This window comes from Abramis brama, assembly GCF_963993115.1.
Source record: "Abramis brama genome assembly, chromosome: 8".
NCBI lineage: Eukaryota > Metazoa > Chordata > Actinopteri > Cypriniformes > Leuciscidae > Abramis > Abramis brama.
In genome coordinates, this window is record NC_139970.1 from 25,342,359 (window position 1) to 25,358,907 (window position 16,549).

The 16,549-nt window shown below is 36.8% G+C and overlaps 1 protein-coding gene across 28 annotated transcripts in view; it reads right to left on the reverse strand.

Moving 5' to 3' along the window:
- The window catches only part of neb (nebulin), a 61,850-nt gene that overhangs the window by 3,117 nt on the left and 42,184 nt on the right, over window positions 1-16,549 (reverse strand). For 3 of the 28 annotated variants that reach the window (XM_084121253.1, XM_084121232.1, XM_084121243.1), the window contains 23 exons: window positions 16,369-16,473; window positions 16,179-16,283; window positions 15,987-16,091; window positions 15,799-15,903; window positions 15,588-15,698; window positions 15,406-15,516; window positions 15,224-15,325; window positions 14,606-14,710; window positions 14,117-14,206; window positions 12,087-12,200; window positions 11,875-11,979; window positions 9,312-9,416; window positions 8,642-8,746; window positions 6,188-6,301; window positions 5,973-6,077; window positions 5,423-5,527; window positions 4,986-5,090; window positions 4,339-4,431; window positions 3,838-3,930; window positions 2,940-3,032; window positions 2,073-2,165; window positions 1,537-1,629; window positions 1,058-1,165 (listed from right to left, as the gene is read on the reverse strand). In XM_084121253.1, the coding sequence (XP_083977379.1) occupies window positions 1,058-1,165; window positions 1,537-1,629; window positions 2,073-2,165; window positions 2,940-3,032; window positions 3,838-3,930; window positions 4,339-4,431; window positions 4,986-5,090; window positions 5,423-5,527; window positions 5,973-6,077; window positions 6,188-6,301; window positions 8,642-8,746; window positions 9,312-9,416; window positions 11,875-11,979; window positions 12,087-12,200; window positions 14,117-14,206; window positions 14,606-14,710; window positions 15,224-15,325; window positions 15,406-15,516; window positions 15,588-15,698; window positions 15,799-15,903; window positions 15,987-16,091; window positions 16,179-16,283; window positions 16,369-16,473 (2,370 nt within the window). The remainder of the gene's footprint in view (window positions 1-1,057; window positions 1,166-1,536; window positions 1,630-2,072; window positions 2,166-2,939; window positions 3,033-3,837; window positions 3,931-4,338; window positions 4,432-4,985; window positions 5,091-5,422; window positions 5,528-5,972; window positions 6,078-6,187; window positions 6,302-8,641; window positions 8,747-9,311; window positions 9,417-11,874; window positions 11,980-12,086; window positions 12,201-14,116; window positions 14,207-14,605; window positions 14,711-15,223; window positions 15,326-15,405; window positions 15,517-15,587; window positions 15,699-15,798; window positions 15,904-15,986; window positions 16,092-16,178; window positions 16,284-16,368; window positions 16,474-16,549) is intronic. The other 25 variants (XM_084121254.1, XM_084121255.1, XM_084121258.1 and 22 more) reach the window with 15 other exon arrangements.

Consider the following 16,549-nt stretch of genomic DNA (forward strand, 5'->3'; position numbering starts at 1 on the left):
TACAGTCAGATGTCTACTTAAGTAAAAGTACTAAAGTACTTGTTTTTAAAAGTACTTGAGTATCAAGAGTACAAGAGTACATTTTCTAAATATTGTATTACTACTGCCACAATGCTTACATTGGTAAACACAGCAAACACTTGAAGCGAAAACTATCATTAACTTGTTTAGAAAATTGAAATAGTCTGGCGAGGTGGGGCCACGGGTTGGCACATTCCCGGGATGCGATATTTTTTTTCCCAGGATGGTAGGGGAAGACTCATGAATATTCATTAGGGAAGTCATCCCTGATTGGTCTGATGACCTACCCCTAAACCTACCCGTCACTGGGGTTAAGACCAATCAGGGATGACTTCCCTAATGAATATTCATGAGTCTTCCCCTACCATCCTGGGGAAAAAAATATCGCTCCCGGGATGGACCTGCTGCGTCTCCATCCATTGTTTCATCCATGGTTTCATCTCTTATCTAAATCTGACCATGGAGTTGACTTTGGCGGAAAGCTGAAGATGATTGCTGATAGGCTGTCCCAATCAGTGGCGCCTGCACAATCCAATCACATTTGAGAGGGAAACAACAAATTGAGGGTTTCCGAGATGTTTCTTTTTTCCTTTTTTTTTAGAAGAAGAAGAAGAAACGGGTACTCACAGTTATGGATAGAAATGTAGTGGAGTAAAGAGTACAATATTTGCCTCTCAAATGTACTTGAGTAAAGTCATGAGTACTCCCCAAAAATGATACTCGAGTAAAGTACAGATCCCTCAAAATTGTACTTAAGTACTGTACTCAAGTAAATGTACTCCGTTACTGTCCGGCTCTAGTTAAGACTGTGACTTAAGACCAAGTCTGCCTACTAGCAGTTCGTTTTTTCAATTCTGTTTTTGCAGCATCTACTGACTGTTGATAATATTAAATTGTGCATTTTTTTTGTACTGATCCTCAACCTTGTAACATTTACCTCCCATTTTGAATGCAATAGGGTTGACTTTCATATAATATCGAAAAATCAGTACATTGCAATATAATGATAAAGGTCAAGATGTGAACGTCATCTTACTCCAGAGATGATACGCTGGGTTTCTTTAACACGTCTCATCTCAGGGGTGTCCAGCACAAAGGCGGCCTTGCCCTGCACCTGCTTACGGAAGCTGTCAGAGTATAGAACCTGGACAAGTCACAGAAAATACATACATTAGAAACATGGATTATGATTATGTATCAAGACCCTGTAGAAGACACACCGGGAAATCAGGACATTAGACAAACAAAGGACATGAATATGACATCCATCAGCACAACCTTGGGTGTTATTATGAATTCAGACAGATGAATTAGAAGGATCTTCAGAGGGCTGGATTAAAAGTAGGTGGGTCCCGAGATGAAGCTTTGTAGTGATGATGATCAGTTACTGAATTAAATTCAGAATATGGAAGAATAAAGTTAATATTATTAGCCTCCTAAGTGAAATGAGGGTATTAGAGCAGTTACGTTTACACACGGCAAACACACACACTCGTGTCCTGTGGCTGTGAGTACCGAGCTAATCTGCACTTGGTTCCGTTTGACCCGCTCCATCTCTGGAGTGAACACCACAGGCGTTCCCTTGGCAGAGAGGTCCTTATACAAAACCTAGAGTAGAAAAGAACAGCGCCCCCAGAGGCCAGTCAGACACAAAGCACCACGGAAGACGCAAGAGTCTCTGGAGAGTCACAGTCACATCAAACGTCACACACAACACACAATGATCTTATATCCCAGATTTAAAAAGAGGAAACTGGTTGGGAAGGGAAAACAACAAATATGGGATATCTGGTGTTGGTTTAATTTTGGATTAGGAACAATGTTTGGAGTTGAATAATTCCCATACGTTTGAACTCACAGCAAAGGGTACCTAACTATGATGGAATATGATGTGGTGAATTACATTAGATGAAAATGAGGTTTAAGCATTACATATGCTTCATTTGTTTTGCATCAGCGATGGCATTGTAAGAGTGGAAAAGGAAGAAGTACTGGAAGCGTTAATGGGGAACAGAGCCACTCTCAAGTAAACCCTGTGGAGCTTCCACTACCGAGCTGATGTGCTTCTGATTCTCTCTGACCCGCTTCATCTCGGGGAGGTCCGATATGGCAGTGCCTTGACCCAGCGAATCCTTGTATTTTATCTACCCAAGGATTAATTATGACATATCAAATAAACAACACACACATTAACCAAACAGCAACAGAACGAACATCCACAAAGATGAAATACACAAAATCATTAGCTCTGTTCCAAACCCAAGCCTCCTCGCTGCCTACGCAGGCGTCTGCCTTTTAAAATTGCATTATAAGTGCCCATAAGAGGTAGACTTGTAAATCTCTACATAGGCAGCAGTTTTATATACTACACAAATAGCATTTAGCATCAGAGACTCGACCCACCGCGTAATGCTCAAGTTTAACAATCCATAAAGTTGCCAACTTTTCATAACAGTCTTTGGGTCAGGAGTGTGCCTATGATGCCTTCAAATGCTCCCTTGGTAGGCAGCTTACTAGGTTTTGGAGCAAAGCAATTGTGTTGGCAAAGAACTGATAATGTTGCTGATCAACAATACAAGTTTAAAACTAGATATTACCTGCAAGGTTTTGTGAAAAAAAGAAGAAAAAAGGTATGGTACCCAATTATTACATGGGGGAATCAGTTGCTAATAATTAGCCTGCAGCCAAATAAATACTAAGTATTACTGATAAAAGGGAATACAGAATTTTGTCACATGAGCTACACGAGAGTTACAACTATTGTTATGAATGATGGATTTGATGCAGTGACTTCTTCTCAGGGTCACTAGAGGGACTAGTTTAAACAGATGGAGGCTAAAGGGTTTTCTTAGATGATGGAGAGACGAGGAACAGGGAATGTTTTATGGGTGGGGATAGAGGGTCACACCGCAGTGTACCGTGCTAATATTTTGCTGATTGCGTTTAACTCTCTCCATCTCTGGCGTTTCTGAAATTGATGTTCCTCCTCCCAAATCTTCCTTGTATTGGATCTTTACACATGTAGAGGCAATGAGGCAAAAATAAACAAAAAACAAAGGTAGAAAATTACTTGAAATCTTATTAATGTCAATAATGTAAAATGTCAGAATAAATCATAAATTGTCACTAGCAAGAAAACAAAGTAGGGTAAATCATTTGGTCATATACTGTGAGGTATGAACATTACCGTTCAAAAGTTTGGGGTCAGTAAGATTTTTTTTTAAAGAAGTTAATACTTCATTCAGCAAGGATCCATTAAGTTGATCAAAGTAACATATGAAGTATCATTTATAATACTACAAAATATTTCTATTTTAAATAAATGCTGTTCTTTTGAACTTTCTATTCATCAAAGAATCAGGAAAAAAATATATATCACGGTTTCCACTAAATATTAAGCAGCAACTGTTTCAGCATTGATAATAATAAGACACTGAAGACTGGAGTAATGATGCTGAAAAATCAGCTTTGCCTTCACAGGAATAAATTACATTTTAAAATATATTCACAGTTCTGTTAAATTTTAATAGTATTTCAGAACATTTCTATTTTTACTTTATTTTTGATCAAATAAAAACCGCCTGGGTGAGCATAACATCTTACAGACTCCAAAAAAAATTTGAATGGTAAAGTATGGAGAAAAAAAAATACATAAAAAAGTGAAGGGGAGCTTTTGGTTTATTTAGGGACGTTTATCCTTACCAATAAGCTGAAGAAGGGGTAAAATGAGACTTTAAAGAATGATAAAGATGAAGAATGAGAGTATACAGTAAAATGTTTAAAGCAAGGAGTCTTCCTCAAAGAGAAAAATACTACCGAGCTGATGTTCTTCTGAGTGTCCCGTACACGCTTCACCTCAGGTAGGTCAGGTATAGAAATGCCTTGACTTAGTGAATCCCTGTATTTAATCTAATACACATTTCAGGTCCAATAAGAGCATGAAAATAAGCGATAAAGTAAGAGAGTTTACATATTTATGCAGAAACGGGATGAAAAGGGTAAAAAGAGAGGAGAGGTTGAGTGTTTTTAACAATGAAACACTAGTTAAAGTCTTGGAACCACTTTCGGATGAAGATGGATAAATATAATGGATCATGTTATTATATGTTATTAAAAATGATGAGAGGCGTGGCTATTTATTTAAAATGATTACTTCATATTAGATGATCTATATTAAAATGAATGTTTGACATTACATTTTTTAGAATGCTGACAGAATTTGGATTAAAATCATAATTAAAGGAGGCATTATGTTTTTTTTTTTAGGGGCTCTCCAATGGGAAGGAGGGTGAATGGTTGGGTCACAACACTGAGTACCGTGCTAATAGCCTCCTGATTGCGTTTAACCCTCTCCATCTCAGGGGTTTCAGCTATGGCTGTTCCTTGCCCAAGCTCCTCCTTGTATTGGATCTTTAGAATTGTACAAGAATAATGAGGCATTAACATTTGGTTTTTATCTCTTAGGATAAGTAGCTTTCATTTGTTTTGTCTGGGGACGCTTCAGAATGTGCCCTCGCAACATAAAAACAGACCAAACATTTGAGAAGAGATGGACAAACAAAGAAACTACAACATTTCAAACACACAACATTTCAAACACATATGACAGATACAAACCAAAGAGGTCAAATATGTAAATATTAAGCAAAACCAATTGTAAAATGGTTAGAGCTACTGTTTAGAATGAAGAAAGGTCAACAGCATCAAATTTGATGATTACTGTTAGTGGCTTTGCTAGTTTATGACTAAGTATTAGACTAAGGTCTGTTTAGGATATCTATATTTATATTATATAAAAAGAGCTGGATGTCAAGAAATGTTAACTTGTGGTTGTAGTACAGAAAAAAGGAAAAGGTGGTGTAAAGCAAGAAATGAGAACAGAAAAAAGAACAAAAAACAAAAACCAAAAAAAGAAATTGTGGTTAGAATATTGAAAAAACATATACTCATTAGGCAGTAAGTACCGAGCTGAAATTCTTTGTATTTTCTTTAACACGAAGCATTTCAGGAGTGTCCTTTACTGCTGAAACTTTGCCCTTACTGTTTTTAAGGTCAATCTGGTACTGAAGCTAAAAAGAAAAGAGCACAAAAGCAGTCAAAACTGACACAAAAATGCAACAAGAGAAAACAGACAACCAAAAATGTTCCAAAATCATTCAAAATCAAGAGAAGTGTGTATTATTAAAATGGACAACTAACTAAGCCACATAACAAATCTGTCTACTCTTTAATATTTCTCTCTCTTTTTATTTTTTTCGTACAAAAACACATGAAAGACAGGGACCAAAGACAACAAAGGATGCAAATACCACATTTAGGCTAAGATGAATAAAACAGGAACATAATATGGACTGAACATACATAATATGGACTGACTAAAATCCTGTGGAGAAACACTTACGGTGCTGAAGTTCTTCTGGTTCTCACGCACTCTTTGCATCTCAGGAGTGTCCAACACAGGCACATAGTGTGACATGGTCTTCTCAGCCTCCTCCTTGTACTTTTTCTATTAGGTTAAATAAAAAGTTGAATCATAAAAATCATAATAATAAACAGAGCAATTCCAATAGGGTCCTCACACCATCGGTGCTCGGGCCCTAATAAAACAGTTATAAAAACAGAGGCTCTGAATAATAGACACATCATTATCCATGTATAAGGAAGTAAGTAATAGTAATAGTTAGTCATAGTAATAGTATTAGTAGTAATAGTAATTACTAATAATAATTAGTAATAGTAAAAATTAAAAAGTGGTGATGATTAACTTTCAGAAACTGATCAGGGGGTCAAACTGAAAAATGATATGTACTGTTTTGTTTTCTATTCATTGTTATATGGAATTTTGCAACCCTTTTACCAAAATGTGTCTAAATCCAAATGTCTTAATAATAAGAGTGTAAAAATAGGTACATTTATACCAATACACTAGCAATAAACATCAACCCTCATACCTGGCTCACAAGGTTCCTGATCTGCTGAGCGTGGAGGATGTCAGGGGTATCAATGACTGTGGTGTATGTGGCTCTGTCATGCTCAGCATTCTGCTTGTACTTGGCCTGGAAAACAAATTAACCAGCAATCAATGTATTGTTGAAATGTTGGTGCTAATAGTTGAGGGAATCACCTCTGAAATACTGAATTGATGGGTTGGAGATCATCTGTGTACCTGACTGAGGATATCTGTGGCGTTCTTTGCCCTCAAGAAGTCTGGAGTGTCAGTGGCCAAAGCCAACATGCCTTTTCCCTTGATATCTTGCTCCAGTCCTTTCTTGTACTCTCTCTGCAGGAATTGGGCAGAAATGAGATCATGTCCATATGTTTGTTTATCAGTCATCTTAACATTCACACCAAGAAACATTCCTGTGGGCTACAAACACAAAAGCAGCATACAAACTTTTTTTTTTTTTTTTTAAGGAGAGGAGAAGAAAAAAATAGATGATATTAACATCAAAGTTGTGAAGGAAAATAAGGGAGACCATTTAGAATTGAAAGACAAAATGACATTTAGTGGGAGTCTCAGTCGGATGAGTTGAACTGCTTTACCAAACCTGGTTAGATGGCACATCATAGAGAAAGTCCATTAGCTTGATTAGTTTTCTCATAAGCAAGAGGCAAAATGACCAGTTTCTGCCTGATTAGTGTGATGAGGAGGAAGTGGTGTTGTGGGAGAGGACTACTGTAGTAAGATAAGTCAGTTTGAGCTTTAGCCATCCTACCTCACACAGGATATGAGTAGCATTCTTTGCTCTCAGTAACTCAGGAGTTTCCTCCAGCACTGTAAGCCCTTTACCCTTCACCCCTTCCTCTAGATCCCTCCTGTACTCTTTCTACAGGGCGGAGAAGAATAGAAATACTGCAGACACATAGCACACACAGACACAGACACAGTACTGCGCCCACTGACATTTCAAAGTCAACAAGCTTTTGCTCTGGGTTTGAGAGAATGCTTCACACACAGAATATAATCAAGGTGCATGTTGTCCATACACAACAAGTAATTGAACATAATCTACTTGGAGCAAAGGCATTGCTGAGTTTAAAAAGCAACGTGGTAAAGACATATACAATATTTATCACAAATGTCACAGGCAAGAATATTGACAAAAACAATGTCTGAGACTTTTTAACATGTACATTCGTTTTGCAGCATTCATATCATTTTAAAGCCAAACCAAAATCTAATGAGGTTAAAATAAAATAAAATGTTATTTCATGTGCATGCTCAGGGTAACTAAATATTCATGGTAACCAATATCTAAAGAGGTTAAAATAAAATAATCAAAAAATAAATAAAATATAAATAAAATGAAATATGTTATTTCATGTGCATGACCAGGGAAACTGAAGATTCAGTGTATTTAAGTTCTAAAGAGGTTAAAATTAAATTAAATTAAATTAAATTAAATTAAATTAAATTAAATTAAATTAAATTAAATTAAATTAAATTAAATTAAATTAAATTAAATTAAATTCAATTCAATTCAATTCAATTCAATTCAATTCAATTCAATTCAATTCAATGTTAATTCATGTGCATGCACAGGGTAACTAAAGTACAGTGTAAAGAGGTCTAAAAAACAAGAGATTTGACCATTAAACAAATGTAAACATTAATAGCAGGGTTCCCACATCTTTTGATCAATGAATTTCAATGACATTTCCAGTCAAACATGAAAAATTGAAATATCAATAAAAATAATTTGAAAGATTGCATAGTGATATATTGTGAGATTGCATAATGATAACTTGGCGACAATAAAAAAATTTGTATGATTAAAAATAAAAGGATTTTGATCATTTTCATAACTTTTCATGGACTGCAATCACAATGTGGAAATTTTTTCATGACTGTTGGAACCTTGTTAAAACCAGCAACAGCAGAAAACACACACACACACACACACACACACAGAGATGTTGGAAGGGGAAGGGAATTACTGAGAGTATTACAACGGAAGGATGGTTCATGCATACTAACCATAACCTACTTGGGTGTAACTGGAAACTTCAAAGACACTCGTGTAAGGATTATAATGTGTATGTGGTCTTAGTATTATTACCAGGATGGAAGGAAGATAATATAAGGGCTTCTTTGTTACCTCGCTAATAATTTTCGTGGCGTGTCTGACATGTATCATGGCAGGGGTGACCTCCAACCCAGAGAGGTTCTTTCCTTTCATTGTCATCTCAAAGTCCTTCTTATACTCTTTCTATCCACCACAAATATAGAAGAGTGGGAGATACATGAAGCTTCAGGCATACGGGTCTAGTACACCATGGTCACACTGGTTCCTCAGTCGAAGAGTGTGACAGTTCATATAATGTTTTGAGTATCTTGATGTTAATTCAAAACATTTTCTCCAGTCAGTGTGTTGTACAGTGACACTATCAAAACAGCCATAAGCATCTAACATACATAAATGCCTCCCATAAATCCATGGGTCCTGGTTGGAAATTGTGGTCTCCCAATTACTTACCAGCATTACAATATTTGTATCCACATAAAAGCACACTGTTTGAATTTTACTTAGTATTTCAAAGTCATTCAGACTGGGTTACAAAGTATACACTACCATTTTGTTTTGCATTGAATACACTGAGCTTTGGCATCAGTATTTACCTGACTCTGCATATGTTGAGCCTCCTTAGCAGTCACGTAAGTAGGAGTCTCAAAGTCCAGCATGGCTTTGCCTCTTTCTTTCTCATATTTCTCCTTATACTTCACCTGTAGTCAGACAAAATCCCAAAGGTGAATAACATACAAATAGAAAAAAAAGCTGAACTGATTCATTTAATGGTTTACTAACTAATGATTGCCAAGCAAAGACCACAGATTTGTCTGCAAACTGAATGTTTTTGAAGAGTCTAGGCTATAGTTTATTTTATTTTATTTTTTATACTGGATATCAATTAATCTGCCATTTTATGTTCCTAAGCACTGAGACTCCTGAAAGAGAGTTTACCATAGGCTCAACAGGGTGGAAAATTCATTAAAAATACAATAGATGTTTATGGTGTTTTCGCAATATAAAATGTCTCAGACTTTAATGATGGAGTAACTCGCTTTTACAACCATGTGCTTACATAACGCATAGACAAGTCCTTATAAAGCAGTTTTACAGCACAAATGAACCCAAACAAATAAAATGTAAATGATAAATAAATCTAATTTAGCTGCATAAGACTGACAAGTTAGCTGAAATGAAATAAACAGGTCCAACATGTGAAGCATCACACACAGAGAAGCAGGTGACGTCAGCTGCAGAAAGCTCCAGAACTGTATGACTTACGTGACTCTGCAGCTCTGAGGCCTCTTTGTGGTGAAGCTGCTCAGGTGTGTCAGCTATCAAATGGTAGTGACCCCTACTCTCCTCAAACTTCTTCTTGTACTGGTACTAAAGAGGAACGCCCAATAAAGCAGCTCAATAAAACAAAATGGAAATCCAGTGTTTCATCTCTCCCATATTGAAAAGGCCGAAATTGGCCAAAAATGAAAAAGAAAGTGGGGACCAAAAAAAAAGAAGAAGAAGAAGAAGTAGAAAAGACTGATGGCTGTCATGTACACATAACATAATGACACTGATAATGGAACGAGGAATATTCATTTAACTTCAAATGATCTAATCATACTAATATTGTTATATCATATTAAATGTTTGGTAACACTTTACAATAAGGTTTCATTAGTTCACATTAGTTAACTACTTTAGCTAACATGAACTAATAATGAACTGTACTTCTAAAGCATTTATTAATCTTAGTTCATGTTAATTTCAACATTTACTAATACATTATTAAAATTAAAAGTTGTATTTGTTAATATTAGTTGAAGTACTGTGAACTAACATGAACAAACAATGAATGACCATATTTTTATTAACAAACATTAACAAAGATTAATAAATACTGTAACAAACATATTGCTCATTGTTAGTTCATGTTAGTTAATACATTAAATATTGTTAACAAATGAGACCTTACTGTAAAGTGTTACTAAATATTCTAAAATCACACGCTAGAGCCAACGTTCCCCCAAAAAACACCTTCCCCAAAAACCTCTTAGATTTCCTTTAAGGTTATCCATAACAATAACATTTTTAACATCAGCTTTAGATAGATAGATAGTTTTAGATTTTAGATATAACATAAGTGTATATGTTTATATGTGACCCTGGACCACAAAACATGGGTAAATTTTTTAAAATTGAGATTTATACATCATCTGAAAGCTGAATAACTAAGCTTTCCATTGATGATTGGTTTGTTAGGATAGGACAATATTTGGCCAAGATACAACTATTGAAAATCTGGAATCTGAGGGTGCAAAAAAATCGAAATATTGAGAAAATCTCCTGTAAATTTATGTTTGCGATTGTGCTGCATTCACTCACAAAAATAAATGTTTTATATATTTACGGTAGGAAATTTACAAAACATCTTCATGGAACATGATCTATACTTAAAATCCTAATGATTTTTGGCATAAAAGAAAAATAATTATACCGATAATTTTGACCCATACAATGTATTTTTGTAGCCTGGATGCCAGCCGAACTTAGTCCCGCCCACAAAATTTTTAGGTCGGGAAGTTCGGTCTGGACTCGTTCCGTTGAGGAGCTATTATGCCCGAACAAAAATTGTTCGGACCAATCCAATTGTCAGGGCGGGCTTTATACGATGATGGACAGATGAGCAACGGTAACGTAATCATCCACGTCATCAACGAGCGCTTGGGTTGAATTCAAATGACTGCCGCTGAAGAATTGAGATTTCACGAGTTCACGCTTACAAATAAGTCAGATAGAATAAATGCATATTTGGCGTGCTGTCCGAGGAGAGGCTTCGGGCTCGGTATTCGGCCCGAACCCAAAGTACTCCCCCCGTATTCCAGGCTGTGGAAGAACAAGCCGAGAGTGAGTGGAGGGATGAAAACTGTCAGGGAATGTTAGGTGAGTTGACAGAGTGAATAAATATATGCTTCCTCTCATGCTGATAGTGTAGACCGTAGACGGTTGATTGGATTGATTATTTGAATGTGCTCCTTCTGAACTTTGTTTATAAAACATCATGTGTCGATTCCGCCATCGCGTCTGTTATAGAAGATATCGACAGCGCATTAATTTTAAAAGAGGAACAGAGAACCGCGATCGGAAACATGAATGAAAAACATACGTCACTTACTCCGTTGCTCTGATTGGTTGTAGGTCTATCCAATTGAGTGCAGAGGCATTTTTTTTCCTGGTTCGGTTGAAACACGCCCCATAATCACAGCCCAATGGAGCAGAATCTGAGTATGACGACGTCAGGCTAGTATTTTTGGCCATTGCCACCAATATACCCGTGCTACTTGTGACTGGTTTTGTGATACAGGGTCACATATAGAGATATGTTTAAAATATGTTTAGATAAAAGCTGTGTCAAGTCAACATTCAAGTATTTTCTTTTCTAGTTTATATGCACACATCCCAATGAAAATTAAAAAAGGTAGATGAAAAAATGAATAAAAAGGAATCTAGGGATTGTTACAAGGATTGTTATCAAAGAAAAAAATGGAAAAATGAGATGTTAGAGTGCTTTTAGAAAAGCACTAGGCATGTTAATAAAAAGAAGAAGAAAAAAAAAATAGAATAGGGTCAAGTGAAAGCAAAAATGGAGCTAGTGGTAGTATGTTTAAAATCGGATGATGAGGGTCACTACCAAATGATAGCCTGGAATGAGTAAATAGATTAAATGAGAGCTTTCTCTGAGGATGATAGATGGCTCATGTGACATTACATGAAGATGTGATATTTCACAGTTATAGTGTTACAGTGTGTGATGGGAGGGAAATGAAGCCATCAATAAAACTCTTACATCACTGGACAGCTTGCTAGTGCTCAGGTTGTGCTGCATTGACAAAGACTCTGCCATGTCAGTAACAGGTTTGTGAATCTTCTTCAGGTCACCTTTGTACTTCACCTGTAAAAAATATCCAGGCAAAAACACCCCATGATAAGCACTCTCAATGTGATATGTGACTGGTAAAATAATGTTTTTAAAAGAGCAGGTTTGAGAGTTTAAAGCACCTCGCTCGCAAGTTCATTGGCATCCTTCAAAGTCTGATAAATCTTGCTGTTCTTCAAGTCATACTGTGGTCTCTTTCCTTTCATCTCCTTGTCAAACTTCTCCTTGTACTTCACCTTTTGAGAGAGGACAGTGACAATGTTAGTTGCTGTTAGTGATGTATTTTCTGTCGTATCAGCCAAAATGCTTGCAAAAGTACAGAGACCTGAATCGTTTCATGCAATCATCAGTGGAAAGAAAGGGAAACTTAAAAGAATCTCGTTACAACAGGGTTTCAGTTGGGTCTAATACAGTACAATTCAGATCAAGTTCACATTGCACTAGCCCCAAATGGGATGACCAACACAAAGTTCAGAGCATTCAAAAGCATCACATCCAACATATACTGTTTGTGTGCACATAAAGCTGAAGTGTGTGATTTCTGTGCCACTAGCATCACTGAACCAACGGGGTGCAACAGGGCCAAGACTGACTCGATTACGTCATTTGCAGTGCTTCATGGGAGTGAATAAGCACTAAAGAGTTCTTTTGGCGAATTTTCTTGGATTCTCTGATTGGTGGAGTTTTCTTCACAGTATCATGGGTAATGTTTAACAGAAATTACACAGTTACACATAATTATTAAAAAAATAATTTGGAAAAATGCAGGCTGATGGCTTCAACAAACGCACATATCATTGGTTAACCTTGTTGCTCACAGTAGGTCTGTCTTTAAAAGTTATTGTTAACTTGAATGAGATTTTTACTTTCAGAACCCGACTCACACTCTATTGCTAAAGAAGTGACTGTGCTCAAACAGGTTTCCTAACACTTCATCTGTTTGCCATTGGTTAAACAAACAGAAAATCCCATCCCAAACTCAAGCTGTTGGTTAAGCCAATGTTACTGTATCTGTCAATGTTTTGATTGTGGCAAAATGTCTTTGTACTTGTCTTTAACGGGTTAGTTTGCCTAAAAATATAACACAAATTAAGATATTTTTATTTAAATCTGAGGGATTTCTGTCCCTTCACTAAAAAATCCATTCACCCAAAACTCTTCAGAAGACTTTGATTAAACCGCTCCTCGATTTATATGGATTACGTGAACTATGTCTTCATTAACTTTTTAAAGCATCAAATGTTTAGATGAATGGAGGTTCAAAAGAGGGACAGAATTCCATTAAAATATCTTCATTTGTTTTTCAAAGATGAACAAATGTCTTATGGATTTGGAACAAAATGATGGTGAGTAAATTATGACAGTATTTTCATTTTTGGATGAACTAACCCTAATTAAAGAAAAATTACACACTTCAGCTTTAACTGGAGGGAAGGTGGTAAAGAGGTTGAATCTTTTCCCAGATATTCTGGAAAAAAAAGCTCCAGATCTGTGGAGGAATCAAATTTGTGACATCAAGCAAAGAGTCACATGAGGAGTGTGTAGACCAAATAACTGATATCAACAATAAATCATCAATTGTGTTTTTGGTTTCTAAAAGGTAGCAGTGCCATGAATTAGTATTTATTTAATTCTGTATATCATATAACTGATGAATAATAGTGTTTCTAATTGAATCTGCACACTCCTCGATACAACAGCATGTCAAAGAATGCAACAGCAAACTGGACACCAGTTTTGACGATTTGAACAAGAGATACAGGTCATTCATATGTCCAAAAACATTTTGCATGCCAGACAAATAGTCTGAAATGGGGGGAAAATGCTAGAGATGACAAAAAACTGTGATAGAGTGCTGGTCTTTAAGCCTATGCCTGGCAACAAGGCAAAAGCTTGCATGACAAACACAAAAAGAGACAAAAGCAGCAACAAAAAGACGCAAAAAACTAAATGGCTGGGAATGTAAAATTAAGTGGGCAAAAACATTGAAAACCAACAAAGAATATTTCAATGTCTGCAGGGCCCAAAAATCGTATCAAATTGAGTGCCACTGGAGTACAACGACTAGGTCAGTCCGAGGAAAAGAGAACATAGACACTACACAGACAGAGAAGTGCAAATGTTACTCCCAGGGGCCAGGGGCCCTTCTTACATCACTAGTCAGAGCACTCATTTTCTTAATGTGCCGCATCTGAGGAGTGTCAAAGGAAGCAGCACCATGGAGGGATGGCGTTTCCTCCACCTAAAAAAAGCGCAGTGAAATGGCAGGGTAACATCAATGAGATGGGACAAAACAGAGAGAGTCAGATGGATAGACATGAATAAATACAAGGCAGATAGGTAAGGAGATGAGGTGGAACAGATCACAAGAGACACTCAGGGCTTGCATAGACAATGAGGGTATTAATAATGATGGGCATGAGAAGCACTGCTAAGGCGTTCTACCAGTAGTGAATCTACCACTACAGCTATCTTTGAGTATTACTGCATATGCAGCTGCCATGATGGTGAAGGTGTAAGGAAACCAGTGTCAAATACATATCCAGTGGCTTCAAACTAAACCCCTGTGTTCCTTGCGGATGAATACAATGAAAGTCTATTGACCACATCATGTCTAGTGTGGAGTTGCTAACGGTATTACCTGACTGGTCAGTTTGGACACCTCAGTGGCCAGGGCGATATCAGGACGGCCGAGCAGCGTTCCACCACGGCTGGCCTCCTGACGAGCTTTATCACGGTATCCAATCTACAAGAACAGATTTTGCAACCCTTACTACTTACAATTATAATAACAACACATACTTTTTTGTCAAGACTTCACTACAGAGGTTTGAATCCTAGCCCCAAAAATTACAACTCTGTCATCATTTACTTTCATTCCACCAAAACATTTAATGCATAAGGGATTAAGGGATCGTAAAAGTATTCATAGAAATTGTGTGGTTTAATACAAGTCTTCTGTTAAGACATGATTGCTTGCTTTATATGATTTAATTTATGCTTTTATTCACATATAAAGATTTATCAATATACATACATAGAGCACATCAAATATGGTAAATACGGAAGCGCAAATGTGCTGCCTAATGTGCTGCTTAATGTGAAACCAATAAGGTTTACTCTCGGGCGTCAAGCAAGCATGGTTGAGCTGCCGTTGACCATGTTTGAAAGTCTTATGGGTTTGGAATGCAATAAGGGTGTGTAATTGATAATATAATACATTTTTTTGGGTGAACTGTCCCTTTAAAGTGACCCTCACCTCACTGACGAGCTTAGCAGTTTGAGTGGCTTTCCTGATGTCTGGGCGGTCAGCAACCGAGGTGTATGTCAACTTGGCTTTAGCTTCCTGCTTATAGGCGATCTACACAAGGAGAGACGAGAGATTTAAAATGTTCTCTGTCTGAGACTATTAGTTGAAGCAGATACATGTTAGTTCCTTACGTTGCTTTGGTTTTTGGACACTTCCATGGCATGTTGGACATCGGGAGGAGCAATCATTTGATTGTAATTAGACTTGCCTTTCTCCTTCTCAAACTTTTCCTTGTACAATTTCTGTGGAAAGATTGTGTGAGATTATGATATTTCTTACAATAAAGGGGTGAAAACTGAGTATTTCAACTTACAGCACTTGTCATTTTGGCCATCTCTTTGCTGTGGGCAGTGTCACGAGTTTCAGCAAGTGTAGTGAAGCCACCTGACTGATGATCCTTTTTGCTAGCCTTCTTGTATTTGGACTGCAGAAAAATTTGTAAAACATAAATTTATATATGATACTTGAAAAAATATTTTACGAAGCTTTATATTGGTTATTATTACATTATATTGGTGCTATACCTCAGACACAAGATTGGCCACTGATTTAGCATGAAGGATTTGAGGCGTGTCATGGACAGCCACATACTGGCCCTTGGCCTTCTCATACTTCTCCTTATATTTCACCTGAAGAACAGTGACATTTTTCGTTAGTTTAACTAGTCATATATGTTGATTTTCAAATGTCCTGTATGGAAAATGGCACTCACGTCACTAGCGAGGTCAGAGTTCTTCTTAGCCAAAATAGTGTTTTTATCATCAATGACAGACATTACGCAGCCCTTCAGCATTTCCTTATCATACTTGTACTCAACCTGTGAATTACAAAAAAAATCTGTTCATTAATCTGTAATTATTCTCTCTAAAACTGAAAATATGGTTGAAAATGGAGCGGTACGAACATCACTCTGCTGGTAACTGTTCCTAGCGGCATGGAGGAAATCAGGTCTGTCCACAGTCCAGATCCACTTGTTCTTGGTGGCCTCATACTTCTTCCTGTAGTCGAGCTACAAGTAGGAGAAACACAAATAATGAGATGCTGACTTGTGATTCAACTTCACAGATGCTCAGTGTAGATCAATGCAGACTCACATTGCTTATGTTCTTGTAGGCCTCCTTGGCGGCACGGATTTCGTGAGCATCAGGTGCCATGTTGATGTGAGCCTTGTTTCTTTCATACATTTCCTTGTATTTCAGCTGTAAAAAAACAGAAGTTTAAAATGAAACATGCTGACATAAATAGTCTTGAATTTGGTTCATTTTTGCAAATTTA